The sequence below is a fragment of the Sapajus apella genome, unplaced genomic scaffold (genome assembly GCF_009761245.1).
Source record: "Sapajus apella isolate SASKATOON/1434 unplaced genomic scaffold, GSC_monkey_1.0 scaffold6, whole genome shotgun sequence".
NCBI classification, from domain to species: Eukaryota; Metazoa; Chordata; class Mammalia; order Primates; family Cebidae; genus Sapajus; species Sapajus apella.
The window spans coordinates 13,155,533-13,171,811 of record NW_022436946.1 but is presented as its reverse complement, the minus strand read 5'-3'; the positions used below and the strand labels follow the sequence as shown (position 1 = coordinate 13,171,811).

The 16,279-nt window shown below is 35.9% G+C and overlaps 1 protein-coding gene and 1 pseudogene across 3 annotated transcripts in view; one reads left to right on the top strand and one right to left on the bottom strand.

Annotated features, from left to right (window-relative positions):
- PEX7 (peroxisomal biogenesis factor 7) overlaps positions 1 to 15,147 on the top strand; it is an 86,251-nt gene extending 71,104 nt beyond the window's left edge. For all 3 annotated transcript variants that reach the window (XR_004267763.1, XR_004267762.1, XM_032274667.1), the window contains one exon: positions 14,659 to 15,147. Coding sequence is in view for 1 of the 3 variants with exons in the window: in XM_032274667.1 (XP_032130558.1) it covers positions 14,659 to 14,727 (69 nt within the window). In the remaining 2 variants the exon portion in view is untranslated. The remainder of the gene's footprint in view (positions 1 to 14,658) is intronic.
- Positions 11,995 to 12,730, bottom strand: LOC116549237 (annotated as a pseudogene).
- Positions 15,148 to 16,279: the final 1,132 nt, after the last annotated feature.

Below are 16,279 nucleotides of genomic sequence, written 5' to 3'. Positions count from 1 at the left end.
TTAGTATCTTTCCATCTGCTTTCAAATACCTATTGTCTCTTGTGATCTTAGCAGCTGTAGGACCTTGCTGATGTTACTTTAAGGCTCTGTGTTTTTATATATTCTCAGTCTTAAAAGAGATTTATCTGAGTTCTTCTATGTATAATTCTTTTTCTTTTTAGCTTCTCCCTTCTTAGAGATCTAAGAAATGAGGTCAAGGGCATTCTTACATTACACCACCTTTCTTCTTAACAGAATGTAAGATCTTGTCTTTAAAAGTTTAAAACTTGACAAATAAGTGTCTGGGGTCATTCTTTAAGGATAATTGCTGAGAAATGCTCTATGCCCTGTCTTGTTAGCCAGGCTGAAGGCATCGTTTTCTTTGATTTTTTTTTTTTTTCTGATCATGATTTGTACAATTCTAACATTTTATCTTTTCTCTCTTATGCTTATTATTTCGAAATTGGATACTCTTTTTCCATTTGTAGATTTGTGATTCTAGACCTATAACGTACCATTTTATATAACTGGAATTTCTATATTAATTTATCTTTAGAATTCCTGACTTTGTGCTCTGCAGTGTCAATTCTGCTCTTCCAAATGCTCAGTGATGTTTTGTTTAGTATTTATAATATGGATACAAGTTTACATACCTTTATACATTGTTTCTGGGACATAGTTATCATTTTAATCTCTTTTAAAGTAAACATTATCACTTTCAGATATCATACTGCTCTATGTTTAATAAAGTTTAATGTTTTTCTCATGACAAAATTTTGGAAATTACATTTAGAAGAAAGAAAAAAGATTATACTATAGGTATAACAGACTCTGTTATACCATATAGTTACATTTCTTTTCAGTCTTTTTTAAAAAAAACTTTTTAATTGAAATGTAAAATTGTATTTTAAAATACACATATTTTTAAGTATACAGCTCAATTAGTGATCCAGAAGTGACCACCCCTGTATAATCACTATCCACATTGAGATATAGAACGTTGCTTGCATTCTAGAAGCTTCTTCCCAAATCTGAACCCTTCCCCTCCTTCCCAACAGTAACTACTCTTCCAGCCTCTATATGTGTGTGTATTTTTCAAAGTTTTGGTTATACTATATGTACAAGTTTACCTTCTGGGACTCCCAAAATGCTTGGTAAACATAATCTTTTCTTTCTTTCTTTCTTTCTTTTTTTTTTTCATCGAGACGGATCTTGCTGTGTTGCCCAGGCTGATCTAGAACTCCTAAGCTCAAGCAATCCTCCTGCCTCAGCCTCCCAAAGTGCTGGCAATACAGGCATGAGCCACCATGCCCAGCCTAACATAGTCTTTAATGAATGAATATCTAAATGTGTCCATGCTAGGAACATATAGCTCCAATAATGAGTTTTCTTTAAAATATTAATAGAAGTAGTTTTGTATATTTTTGTTTTGTTTCAGTGGAAGATGATTAGATTTGGTTCCTATTTAAACTAGTTCTTTAAATGTATTTTTATTTTTAATTATTATTATTATTGTTATTGGAGATAGGGTCTCATTGTGTCACTCAGGCTGGAATGCAGTGGTATATCATGGCTCACTGTAGCCTCAACTTCCTGGGCTCAAATGATCCTCCCACCTCAAGCCCCCACTCCCACCCCACCCTACTGAGTCACTGGGACTACAGGTATACACCACTTTTTAATTTTTTTGTAGAGATGAGGTCTCACTATGTTGCCCAGGTTGGTCTGGATCTCCTGGGCTCAGGTGATCCTCCCACCTCAGCCTCCCAAAGTACTGGGATTACAGGTATGAGCCACTATGCTCAGTTAGGTATCATTTCACAATTCATCTCATGTTTTGGTTCAAATCTATATTCCCACAAACTTCAGTATCAGGTTTAATGGTTGGCAATAAATAAAAGTATTTAAGAATTCTCTAATTAGTTTGAAAAATTGGATTTTTGAAGATGGCAAGCATTATTGGTAGTTAGGATATTTGTGTCCTGTTCACCTTTTATGTCAGGTGGTATTTTCTGTGTCTGTCACAGACTAGCTTTAGAGTTGAAAAGAATAAGTGCCAGAAGCAGTCAGTGTCCTCAGGCATTAGTTTCTGCTGTTTCCTCATTGATGCTTTCATAATTGTATAATTTTTTTAGCTTACAATGATATAACAAGTCTTTGTTGTTTTCTCCAAGCCATAAAACATTTCCCAGGTCCGGCTCTGTAGGGTATTGGTGTGCTCCTTGGATGGTGTTAGGCTGTGTTTGCTGCCCTCTGCACTACATGGACACCCTGATAGGGTTGGGCTGTGTCCCTACCTAAATCTCACCTTTAATTGTAACTCCCATAATTCCCACGTATCATGGGAGGAACCTGGTAGGAAGTGACTGAATTATGGGGGCAGGTCTTTCCTGCATTGTTCTCATGATAGTGAATGAGTCTCATGAGATCTGATGGTTCTATAAGGGGGAGTTTCCCTGCACAAGCTCTTTTTTTTTTTTGCCTGCTGCTATCCATGTAAGACATGACTTGCTCCTCCTTGTCTTCTGCTGTGATTATGAGGCCTCCCCAGCCATGTGGAACTGTAAGTCCATTAAACCTATTTTTCTTCCTATTCTCAGGTATATCTTTATCAGCAGCATGAAAACAGACTAATACATACCTCTTGCAATTATAGCATCCCTTTACTGTTGACATCTGCCTCTGAGCTCCCATTCCTGAATCACTCACTTTCCTATTCAGCTGTCTTTCTCTTGACTATGAAGCATTGCTTCTAAAAATCCAGCAAATGTAATGACTAGGCACACTTCAGATTACTTTTTTTAAAAACTTCATTTCGACTCTTGGTCCTACTCAGTTTACCTTTGAAGCCTTTCTGATTTTTTAGCACATCCTCCACCATATCTTTCCTCAACCTTTTTCAGTGTCAGTATCAGACATTTGACCTTATGTCCTACTTACTGTTAAAAGAGAGTTCCCAGGAATGAGCATCTTCTTCTGTCTCTGTCACCCCAAAATGTTTGCATTTTATCTCTTTTTTTCCCCACCCTTCCAGTGGGTTCCTAATTTTCTCACTGGTTCCCTCATCCACATCTTTGCTTCTTCACTTATCCACTATTTTTAGATCTTCAATCCATTCTTCTATTTTCAAAGCTCTATAGGGCTTACCATTACTTCACCCCGCTGTCCTGTCTCACTATCAGTAAGTTCTATTTCTCTTCTATTGTTAAATATCTAGAATTAGTAGATTGACCTCTTGCTTTTAGTTTCTCAGGATCTATACTCTCTTTTAAACCCATCTTCATTTCATCATTCAATTGAAGTTAAGCCCAAAACGATCACCAGTAAACTCCTGAAAACCAAATTCACCTTTTCTCAGATTTTTTTCTTATTTAGCTGTATAATTCTGATATTTGAAAAAATCTTCCTCTCCTGTTTTTTTCAGTGCTACCATGCTGACCTCTTCTGCCTTACCTTTTTGCTAAATATCTTTAACACCATCACTCCAAAAGTAGATGTTCTCCAATATTCAATCTTAGCCCTCTTAGTTTGGTGCAACTTCTCCTTGAAGCTGTCATTTAATTCTATGATAGTGATACTTGCCCCATTTATCCAGTGGACTTTACTGTGAAATCTGAGTAGATGCTTTTCCTTAAGTATTCCTAACCTGGTCAATTGATTGCATTTTGGAACCATACTAGAGATATGGGAAGTCATCCTAGTTTTCCTGTCTCTTTGCACTTCCTAAATTCAACTTGGCATTGAGTTTATGAATTCTTTCTCACCAATATATCTGAAATCCAGACAATGCCTTTCTACCTCCACTGCCTTAGATAAGCACTTATTTGTACCTTTACCATGGATTACTGAAAACAATCTCAAACCTGGTCTCTAGACTTTTTCCATCATCCTGTCGATTCTCCATGTTGCTCCCAGAGAGAGGTTTCCATAATGCAAATCTGATTTTGTTAGTGCTTGACCTGAAATACATTAAGGGTAGGAGCAAGATGAAAACTACCATTATCACCACTGTAAATCAACATGGTTCTAAAAATTGTGTGGCCAGTTAGTAATAGGAGAAAACAAAATGGAGTAAATTTTTTAAAGGTAGAACATTTTATTGTCATTTGTACTTCAAATGATTGTCAAATTGAATAATCTAAGTATTAAATATATCAACTTTAAAAGTAATAATTTTTAATAATAATATTACTTAAAATAATAAGAGAGTCCAATGAGAAAGTCAGTTAAAATAAATATACAACATTGAATACCCTATAGGTATAACAATTATCCGTTAGAAAATAAAATGGGAAAAATTACGTTTACACGGCAACAAAAACTGTGTGTGTGTATGTGTGCGCGCGCGCGCGTGCGTGCGCGTGCATGTGTGTGTGTGTGGGTGTAGGATTCCAAAAGAATAAAAATTAAAAATATACAGGACTCTAGATAAGAAAATTATGTAACTTTGCTAAGAGACCTTTGAAAAAAGACTGGAATAAATGAACAGACATATCATGTTCCTGCAACAGAATACATTTTTCCTATTGCTGTCTCTTTTTTAAGGCATTTGTCATCCAATACAGATGCTGCTTTATTTGCCTCCTAACCTATCTTTCTCTCTTTGGAATTCAAGGTCAATCACTCCTGTGATGCTTTTAAACCACTCAGATCATTAGCCTCCTGGCATACTATACTAGTTTTAATTTGCAGATCAATCCAGCTAAATTGTCGTTTTTATCATTGTCACCTTTGCTCATAAACCTTCAGGAGGAAGCCCATTCATTCCCTTCAGTGTAGAGTCTGAACTTTTAGTCTGGCTTTCAAGATTCAATATAATCTGTTTTCCTTTTTAATTTTAGTTCTCACCATCCTATGTAATTCTCTGTTGCAGAACAATTACATTTTGTTATTTGTCCTCTCCATGTTTTCACCCATTTCTCTTGCTCTCCTCTGTCTCTGCCTATGGAAACTATTTCTGCCTTTTTGACTCCAGAATTAAGTTCTTCTCTTCTTTCATTCCTCCTCTTCTTTCCTTCTCTGCTTCAGTAAATATTTTGTGTCAACTGTCTTCAGTGCCAGGAGATACACAGTGGATTAGTGTAAACTACCTGATACATATGTGCTAAATAGATATTGAATGAATTAATGAAAAGAATTTTTTTTAGTTTATTGGTCAACTCTCTCTCCTTGCTTTTACATAAACTCCATAATGATAATCATAATAAGCCATATTCTCTCCTATTGTCACTTTCTATTGTAAGCTGGTTGAGTAAGTAAAATATGTTTCTTTAGCCCCAAATTTAATATACTGCAATATAATGTCTTGGCTGCTTTTTCAAAATGTAGAATTGACTGTGATTTTTTTTCATTCTGTCTATATCTTTCTGCCTGTTTCTCCTACTCATTTTTGCTAAAGAGGCCATATGTCATACAGATAATTACAGTAGATTGAACAAGTTTCCCAAGGGCAAAAGCAGTTGTCCACAAAATTAAGAAAAAAAGCGTATAATGATAAATAGGAAATGGAAGTCTTCTTAATAAAGTAAATCTCCTAATGAGTCATTTGGAATTCTTGGTTATTACTAACAATCACATTAAAATATTTGAGATAAGTTACCTTATCAGTTGCACGTGTAAACATTTTAATAAAGTGGAGGGAATTGATAAAATTAAGGGATATAAATTCATTTTCTAAATTTCACATGTATTTAAAGTATCATATTTCCATTATAATGTTTCCTTCTCTAAAATCCACATTTATGGGACCATTATTATTGAAGATATTCTACAGTACATATGATTTGATCTACCGTTGGTAAATTTTTATTATAGTCTTCTTAGGGAATGCATGCTTCTTTACTGTCTTTGGATTTATGTAGTATTTAGTCCAGTATTTTGAACATAGGAAATGCCGAAATACTGGTTTAATACAGTTGCTCTCTGGCATTCCATGTTTGAAGACGTGTTGATGTATATGCCATGCATACCTCTGTTTAGAAATGAATAGGCATTATTGACATAAAATAAATTTCTGTTCAGTTTTTCAAACTTTATTATATGTTCTGAAGAAACTGGCACATTAGTTCAAAGCAAGTAATTCATATTTCTTAGTGTGCTAATCCTTACAATAGAAATACTCATTTTGCTGTATTAAAGTGAAAATGAAATAATTAAAAATATAACTTATATGGGCTCTTACCCTGTTAGTTTATTTTTTTACTACCCTAGTAGATAGCATCTTTTAAAATAATAATGAAGATTCATTTCTCTTCAAATTTTACCTTAAGTAAAGAAATATAATATTTGATAAACCATTTTTTTCTGTAATGTTGGTAATTTTCATTCTGAGTTTTTAGGAAAAGACTAGCATTTCGGTCTTAAAGGAAATTCAGAAGGCCATAGGTATGAAACGTACCATAGTGGGGGCTTGTGAGTTAAGGAATAAATTTTCCACTTATATATGCTTGGGCAGAAGCAGTAGAGCCTGGAGACTTCTGCCCTTCAGTGTCCATATGCACACTCATACTGCTAGGGCAGAGGGTCAAACAAGAGATGCCTCGGCCTTCAAGAAACCCTACATGGGATTCAGAAAAAAAAAGAAAAAAAAAAAAGCCACCTTTTGAAAGATTGAATTTCATCAGAGGAGTTATAATGCAATTAAAACATTTAAATTGCCTTAAAACTAAAACTCTTAGTTCTTCATTTATCCTGATGTATCCCACTGCCTAGAACATTTTCCTTTTTTCCATTGTGCCCCTGACCCAAAAACAGCAACAAATACTGTCTGGCAGGCTCCTCCTTTAAGCCTCAGCTTAGATATTACTTCCTCCTGAAAGTGGGCACTTCCCTCACATTCCATTAGAATGGCCCCTTGCCTGCTTTTATGGGACCCCCATAATTCTTCGATCATTGTACATATTACTCTGCAGGATAGGTGTCTCTTTGCTTACCTGTCTCTTCATTATGATTAAGATCTGTGGGGCCAGAGACCCAGGACCATTATGTTTATTTTCATAACTTGTACATATTTCTGACACGGGGGGGGGGTTCATAATAAGAGTTTGTTGAATAAGTGGATGAATAGATGTATACATGGATTATCTTTTAGATAGCTTTGTAATGCTGAGGAATATTTGACAAACAGTTCCTAGGACACAAAGGAAAGCTCCCTGTGAAACTTCTCTAAATAACATTCCTGAAATTAAAAACAAACAAAAAATATATATGTTCCATATCCCATAAAACTTGTTGCTTTTACCCCAATCTCTGACCTCACACCTAATTGGATGCTTTTTATTATGTGAGAGGCTCACTCTGCTCAACAGAGTCTTGCAGGACACTATGGCTCACACATGGATTAGTCAACAAGCATTTATCAAAGGTGTACTGTATATAGAACACAAGGAATATGGATTTACAGATTTAATCAAGATACAGTTCCTGACTCTTAATAAAAAATTATTTTGAGGTTTAGCTTTTACAAACATACATGAATGTTATTGGAAAACAGAACTATATTACCTAGCATGCTTTTGCTTCCTCGTTCATTGTTATAAAGCATAGAGCCTAAGTTATTTTGCCGGTATTACAATGTGCTCAGCTCTGACGCTTGAAATCCTCTGCTCCATTTGTTCCCTTTAGTACAGATTTTGTTTTTTGGAGTTTTTTGTTTTTTTTTTTTAATCTTTATTTGGCTTTGCGGTTTAATCTATAAACCACCTCAGCCCATTTAGAACTCAGCAGGGTACAAGTCTCAAGGAAAGTAAATAAAAATATTGTCATTAACCATAGCTTAAATGATTAATAAAATTTTCTCATGTCTTTCAGCAGAAATTCTGGATCCTGGCTTATGTAGAGTAGGACCAGGATGCTACATAAACTTTTGATTTAGGAATGCTTCAGGGAGGACTTGGGTTTTTGTTTAAAGATAGTTCAATCATGTTACCTCTAAGTCCTCCTCCCAATTCTCTCTCCTCCTATCTCATGTTAACCTATCAGATTTGATTCTTAAATTTTAAATAAAAATGTAAAAATATGGCACAAGGTGTTTTCCATTATATTAGTGGCATATTCTTATTCTTTCTCCTCAGGAAAGGAAGAGAATTCTTCCTTAAGAAGAATATTTCAATCCGGCCAAGTTTTGAATTTATTTTAGTCAACAACAAAAAAATTCTTGCACAAGTATCTCATCTTAGTTCACATGACAAAACCCAGTTAAAAAATTGATACATGTCATACTCTTTATCAGAGGTCCTCAGTTCTAGCTGAATTTTGGAAAGGGCCGCAGACGATTACAATGCCTAGCTGAAGAATACTCTGGATTCATGTTTGGGGTCAGAGGTTGAGAATCTGAAGAAAATTATGGATTCTCTCTCCCTTCTCACCAGAATGAAATATACACAAAATGTTGCATGTATGGACTTTCTGAAGCCTATCTGTAGACCTTGGCTTCAAGACCCCAGGCTGTATATCAGCCCAGTGTGGAACCAAGATCCCCTTGGAAGCCTGAGGCAAGGGAGATGGGGACCAGTCTGTGTGACTGCCAGGTGATTCTCATGCACACTAAAGCTTGAGAACAACCACTTTGTAGAATTGCCTCCGTTAAACTAAATATAGTTTAATGTATGCCTTTGGTCTACCAGAGAGTTGAGATGTTGGGTTTTTCACAGCCATATGAAGTAAGATATATTTTTTTATAAAGCTGTTCTGTTGGCACTGAGTAATTTTTGTAATAGGGGCCTATTATATATTTCTCTTATAGTCAAGTACTAGAAAAAACTTTTATATCCTCTGATGAGCTGCTAAATTGATCATATCTGTGTATCTTATATAATTATTTGCCTTTAATTTCATATTCAATTTTAGCAGTTATTCTCAGCCTCTTTTTTAAGTATAATTATCTGCCCCTTTTCCCCATTTCATAATGTTTGTTCTGTTAATGAAGCGGTTTTTCTGTTACTCACTGTGTATGTCCTATAAGAAAGCAAGAGTTATTATGTTTCGTTGAAATAATGGTTACCCCCTTGACATAGTAAACTGAATCCCCGTATGTGACCATGTTAAAGGATAATTTTCAAAGTGGTGACATGACTCTCATAGTATGAAGATGTATCAAAGATTTTAGTTAACTCGTTTATGTAACTCAAAGATTTTACAGCTAGCTTAAAGGAACTGAAGAACAGACACAGGCAATCATTGAGTGCTGAAATGAATTTACTAATAGGTGCAAAACCGGACTATCCACAGGGAAATAAGACCTAAAGTTTGGAGTCATCTCTTGCAGGAGTTGGGGGTGGCATCAGTTGCATCTCTAGAAGACAGCATTCCCTTGCAACTTTAATGGATGGGAATCATTTGCATTGCTGTCGGTTTTCTGTAATCTGCAGAGTTGTAAAGTAATCTAGTCAGAAAGTGAAATGCACAGAGCTCTGTAGAAGCAGGTAAACCATATGGTCCCTAAAAGAATGCCAGCCTCCCCCTGAAAGGACACTTACTCATCTTGTTTCTGGTTTCAGTCTTTCACAGTTTTTCTGATAACAAGATAATGGGCAAAGAAGTGGGTTCACATATAAGGGACTGAAACTGAGAAAGAGAATCTTGGTTAGGTGGGAAAGGAGATTCCTATCATCATCTTTCTCATTCTGTATCCTGAGGCTGGCCTTGAAGGAGTCTTCAGGGGCAGGCATGCATTCTTGGGGATGGGAGGGGAAGCTTTTGTCATGAGGAAGCAGTCTGGGAGCCAGGAAAGATGCGTCTTTGTTTGACAAGCTAAAGAACGAGTGTCCCTCATCCTATAAAGCAGATTATTTATTTTCATGCCATTTTCATTACTTACTTTTTCTGTTAACACTTTTTTTTTTTAACAAAGTCTTTTTTTTTAATGTGTGTCTTTTTGTTAGCCCTTATTTTTAGTACAGTCTTTTTTAAATGTCTCTTAGGCTGACCACAGACAGGTGCCATGGAGCATTAAGAAAGAACCCGTGTTTACTTTCAGCTCTGGAATTAGAGGGGAAGCAGTGCTACCAGAAGCCAGTGCAGTGGTGATGATAGTGACTAAGAGGTCCCTTGGGGACCACATGGCACAACAAGTTTTTCCTTACCAGGAAGTTCCTATAGTGGCAACCTTGGAGAATCTGGAGCCTCTTTGTTAATGAAGTGCTTTTTTTTTTTCTTACCTTGTTATTATTATTTTCTTAATTGTTAGCTTGTTTAAATTTGTAGAGCCAGATAGGGTTTAATTAACAAATAGAGAAATGTTATTTGCATCAATTTGAATTAATCTATTCATAATTTTATATCATTGCAGTTTTAGATCTAGCTTATATTACCAATTAAGTATAGATTTATGAACATTTGCTGAATCAGTGGCCTTGACATTTGGTAGTTATTATGAGTCCTGAGTAAATAAGAATCTGGATTGAAGAGTGCTGAATAAGGTTGTGGAAACACAATTTATAGATACCTTGCACTAGAAACCTAAGTATTATTTCTCTGATTCTCTTCTCTCTAGTAGTTGATGTTTAACATGTGGAAAGGCCCAACCCTTGAAAAAATATGCATAGATGAGACAGGTATAATTTAATATAATGATCTTTGTGTCCCATGGTATAAAAACTTAAAACTGCGAGATTAGGCAAATAATGATTTTCATTTTGCCTTTTCTACGAGGCACTGTTTTTAGTGGATACATTCAACAGGTTTAGATTCTGGTTGTGGCTCTCCTACTCTAGTGTGAACGTGAGAACAGAGTTAATCCCTGAAATCTTAATCTATAAAATTAATTTGTTGAACTAATATTCATTGAGTTATGTTCTAAGAAGACATGGTCCATGCCCTCAAAGAGCTGAAGACAACTCTTTGTCTTCAGTGGGTAAAATACGTACAATCAAGTATTATGGGTACTATGAATGGCTTCGTAGAGGTGGTGATGCCTAAACTGATTCTTAAAAAGAGAGACATCTCTGGCAGAGCAAGAGGGGACAGAGGAGCAGACAGAAAAGGAAGGAAAAGAGTTGTTAAGGGGAAGGGATCAGTAAAGGAACAAGAACAAAGAGGCATGAACAGCATACTTGGATTTGAGGTGTGAGCCTGGTACAATGAGAAATGAAGAAGTGGGCAGCAACCAGATGTTGAAGAGTGTGGTTTTTAAATTTTTTGACTAAAAAGTTTCTAATGCTCTCTGTAATTTGGATTCTGATCTCAGAACATTGCTAGTCAATGATAAGGAGTTAGTATTACTCTGATTAATTTGAATGGTTCTTGTATTCAAACTTAGTGATAGCTAAGAAATTACATTAGTCAAAACGGGGGTTCTCTTGTGTAATTTTCAGCCTTTGTAATAACCATGAAAGAATGGGAAATGGAGTGCAAGTAGTTTTGGTCAAAATCTCTCTCTTGCTACTTCATCTTTCATATTTTTTCTTCTCTTTTTTCTACATTTTTTTCTTTTTTCTTTTTTAATTGTGGAAAACATACAAAGTAACACAATAGGATAATGAACTTCATTACTTAGCTTGAGCAACTATCAACGTTCTTATTTTATTTATTCCTGTACTCGCACCTCCTGTTTAGTTGTTATCGTTAACATTATTTTTACTATTTTAAGGTATAATTAACATATATTGAAATTTACAAATCTTAGACATTTTTGACAGATCCCAATTATTTGATCACAACATCCCAATTATTTGATCTTTCTCCCAGTTTCCTTTTTATGCCTTTCCAATCTCCCCATCCACACCCCTCCCTCCATGTGAGTGGAGTAACATTGTTCTGATTTTTTTAACCTTAGATGAGTTTTGCCTGTCTTAGACTTCTCTATAAGGAACTCTTCTGTATGTTCTCACTTGTTTCTGACCTCTTACCTATGAGCTTCATCCATGGTGCTGAGCCTGTTAGCAATTCCTCCCTTTGTTTTGCTGAGCACATTCTGTTGTATGAATTTACTCCGATTTGTTATTGATTTTTTGTTAGTTGGTATTTTGGTTATTTTCCTTTTCTTTTAACTGTGAATATATTATTTAGTCATTTTATTTACAATTGAAACTCTGGGAATTCAAAATAAACATCCTTGCCTGTGAGCTGCTTCTTATAGACACCAGAAAAAGTTTCAACCTTGTGTTCCACATTGTTCTGCTGTGCTTTGTCCAAATGAATGTTTATGAGCCGACTGCCATCCAGTTTCACGTGGATTCTCTTGCCCACAATTTTGCTTGGGAAGACCAAGTCCTCAAGGATTGCGTCATGCACAGCTGTCAGAGTACGGCTTCTGGGACACTTTTGCTTATTTTTTGTACAGCTTTTTCGAGTTGGCTTAGGCAGAATTCTCCTCTGAGCGATAAAGACAACATGCTTCCCACTGAACATTTTCTCCAATTCGCGTACTAGCCAGACTTGGATTTTCTGGAAAGATTTTAGTTGAGGAATGGGAACAAAGATTATAATAGCTTTCCAGCCACCACCAACTTCAGTTTCCTTGGCTGCCATAATATTCAGCTCCCTGAGCTGAGCCTTGAGGCCTGAGTTCATCTCCAGCTCCAGAAGAGCCTGGGAAATGCCAGACTCCACTCCTCTGGCTTCTCACCATTGGGCTTCACGATCTTGGCACTCGAACTGAACATGGCTTTCTCTTTGGTGAGCACCGACTTAGGAAAAGACCCAAATCTCACGGGTGCACGTCAAAATCCTGCGGCAGAAGGCTTTTCTTTTCTTTTCTGTTTTTGAGACAGAGTTTTACTCTGTCGCCCAGGCTGGAGTACAGTGTCACTATCTCAGCTCACTGCAACCTGTGCCTCCCAGGTTCATTCGATTCTCCCACCTCAGCCCCCCTAATAGCTGGGATTACAGGTGGGCACCACCACACCCAGCTAATTTCATGTATTTTTAGTAGAGTCAGGGTTTCACCAGGCTGGTCTCAAACTCCTGACCTGAGATGATCCACCCACCTCGGTCTCCCAAAGTGATGGGATTACAGGAATGAACCATTGTGCTCAGCCTTGTTTTTGATTTTTTTGCTATTGTGAATGAAGTTGCTATGAACATTCTTGTATACATAGTTTTGTAAACAAATGTATTCATTTTTCTTGGACAAACATCTGGGAGTGGAATTACTGGGTCAAAAAATAAGTATGTGTTTAGCTTGGTAAGAAACGGCCAAATTGTTTTCCAAAATGGTGGTACCGTGTACATCCCTACCAGCAATACATGCAGTCACAGCTGTTCCTCATCCCTGCTGACATTTGGTGTTGTCAATCTTTAATTTTAGCCATCCTAGTGAGTAGATGATGGTATCTTATTGTCATTTTTATCTGCATTTCCTTCATGCCTAATGATGTTGAGCATTTTTTTATGTGCTTACTTTTGCCCATCATTCTTATTTGATTTGTCTTTTATTATTGAGTTGTATTGGTTCTTTATGTATTCCGGATACAGTTATTTGTCAGGTGTATATTTTATGAATATTTTATATAACTGTGTCTTGCCTGTTCATTTTCTTAACAGTGTCTTTTGATGAGCAAAAGTTTTATTTTTGATTGAGAGTAACTTGCCAAATTTTTGTTGTTATTACTTTCTGTATTCCTAAGAAATCTTTCTTTACCTCTGTATTGAGAATATATTTTCCTGTTTTTTTTTTTTTTTTCTAAAAGTGTTATACTGCTTGCTTTTATATTTAGGTCTATGGTCCATCTCAAATTCATTTTTGTGTGCAAAGTTGGAGTCAGGATTCACTTTTTTCCATTTGGGCATTCCATTGTTCTACCACCGTTTATTGAAAAGACTTTTCCTTTTGCTCTTGAGTTGTTTTGGTACCTTGGTTGAAAAACATTGGTCCAAGTGTAGGGCCTGTTCCTGAGCTCCGTTCTCTTCCTTTCGTCTCCTTGTCTTTACCTAATCCTGCACTGTCTTGGTTACAGTAGTTTCATGTTAAGCCTGGAGGTCAGCTAATGTTAAGTCATGCAGCTTTGCTGTTTCTTTTCAAGATTCTTTTGGCTAAGTCCTGTACATTTCCACATAGATTAAAACAAAAACAGCCTCATCCATTTCTATTAAAAAACTAGTATACAGAAATACAATTGATTTTCATCTATTAATTTTATACCCTGAGACATTGCTACACTCACTAAGTTTTTAATGCATAGTTCCTGAACACCGTGGACTTTCTTCCCTTTATGTTTCCCTATGGCTTTGTAGATGTGAATGTCCTTGTCTTTTATGTCTGGCTCCTACAGAGGGCCAGTGGGAATGCCATGGCATTGTGATGTTGTCCAACACTGTCCCAGTTGGAATCATAGAGTCCCCCTAAGAGTCTGTTAGTGCACCTTCCACACTCAGTCTTGAATGAGCCATTTTTTGAAGGCAAGAACTTTACTTTATCTTCCTCTCTATTCCCACAATATTGAGCACAGCATCTTGTCGACAGTCTGGGAACATATCTTTTCAACATTTATCTCAGATGATGGGGTGAAGGTGGGGAACATTCTTGTAGGAAACCTCAGTCAATTGGAAATAATCCCTGAAATGTATCTTAAAAAGGGAAAATAGACCTTTTATCAAAAACTTAGTCCTATGTTTTTCTTATTCAAAATATGTTTACTAATGGATGGTTTACGACACTCTAAATGACTTGGGCTTTTACTGCTGGTTTTGAATTTTTGTACATCTAAATACATTTCTTCTTATTTCATTTTTGTTTTATAGGTGGCTGACTGTTCTTGGGATGAAACGATAAAGATATATGACCCTGCTTGTCTTACTCTTCCTGCTTGAGATACTACTCTGGTTAGAGACAGAGGATGTTGGCTGAAGAACCGCTTAACAGCGAATAAATTAACTATGGAAAACATAGACATTATGATTTTATATGTTATTCAGATTTCAAATATTTCAAATTTACCCTCGAATCAGTTTTGAGGGAGCTGATAAGGACTTTGGCTCACTCATTAAGCCTGATACATAAGCCATATTACTTAAAATTCTAAGGAATAATTAATGTTATGTTATATCTTGTAATATCTATTAAGATGTCTCTGTCATAAAACGGATTAAAATAGGGGCGATCAGTAGATTATACTTATATAGATAGTGATATATTTCATTTTTAATTTATGTCATTTTTGGTGTAAAATATAATCACTGCTGTGGATAAAAATAAAAATAAAGCATATCTGTTGATCATTTATCATTTTATGACTTCCCCAAAAGACTTCTCTTTGTATTACATTGTATATATGAATACAGTACTATATATAATATAGATATATCTGTGATTCAGTAACATGGCACTAGAATACATTTAATTAATTTATTTATTTAGTAGCTGTTTATTGAGCATCTACTCAGTGTTTGACATATAGACTGAATGAGATTCTCTCAAGGACTGGTGCCATGCTTTAAGAACATGGAATGCTGTGAGCTAAGAGCTTACTTTAAAAAAAAAAAATTTATTCACATATTTTTAGATATTGTACCCATGACTGTATAATTTTGTCTTCTCACTCCTCTAATATCAAAATTTTTCAAAACTGTCAATTGAACAAGCAGTTTTTGGTCCTACTAAGGCTTCTAGCTGTTGCCCTTGAAACCAGCCCTAAGTCCTGCTATACATGCTCCTTGCCACATCCCTAAGTTTTCTTGAAAAAGCTCTAGGTGCAGATGAACTGAAAAAAGAAAAACAAAAAAAGTAGGTTAAAAGGGAAAAAGCAAAACAAACTACTTTGCATAACACGTATATTTCCTATATAATAAGATATGCTATAAATGGCAACAATTATAATTCTTAAGTTCTTTTTTTAAAGAACAAAATATGCTTGTAATAATCAGAGCAAAAATAAACTAAAATATATGTAAATTGTCTTCTTTATATATTTCCTTGTTGTTGCAGAAAACATTTAAGCCAGCTTAAGATATAAGAACAAAACAGCATAAATTAAAAGGTGGAAACAAAGAAAGCAGAGCCAGGAGTGGGGCCTGAGTATACATACCTCAAAGTCCTGTCCAGTTACCACTGACTGGGCCAAAGAGTTGCTACTAAGGTTTCTAGCCTCATAAATGGGAAATCTGATCAGTTACACAGTTCAGTGCCTATGGCCTAGAGGACAGACTCTGTCCTAGTGCCAGACCTGGCCCTAGCACCGTGTCTGGTACACAGAAGGGGCTCAGCAACTATTTGTTGAATGAATAAATGGTCTCACGGAAAATTTAAAAAAAATTTCTTTCTCTGTTTTTTGAGAAGGGGGCCTCACTGTGTTGTCCAAAACTGGTCTTGAACTCCTGGGCTCAAGTCATCCTTCCACTTCAGGCTCCCAGTAACCTGGGACTC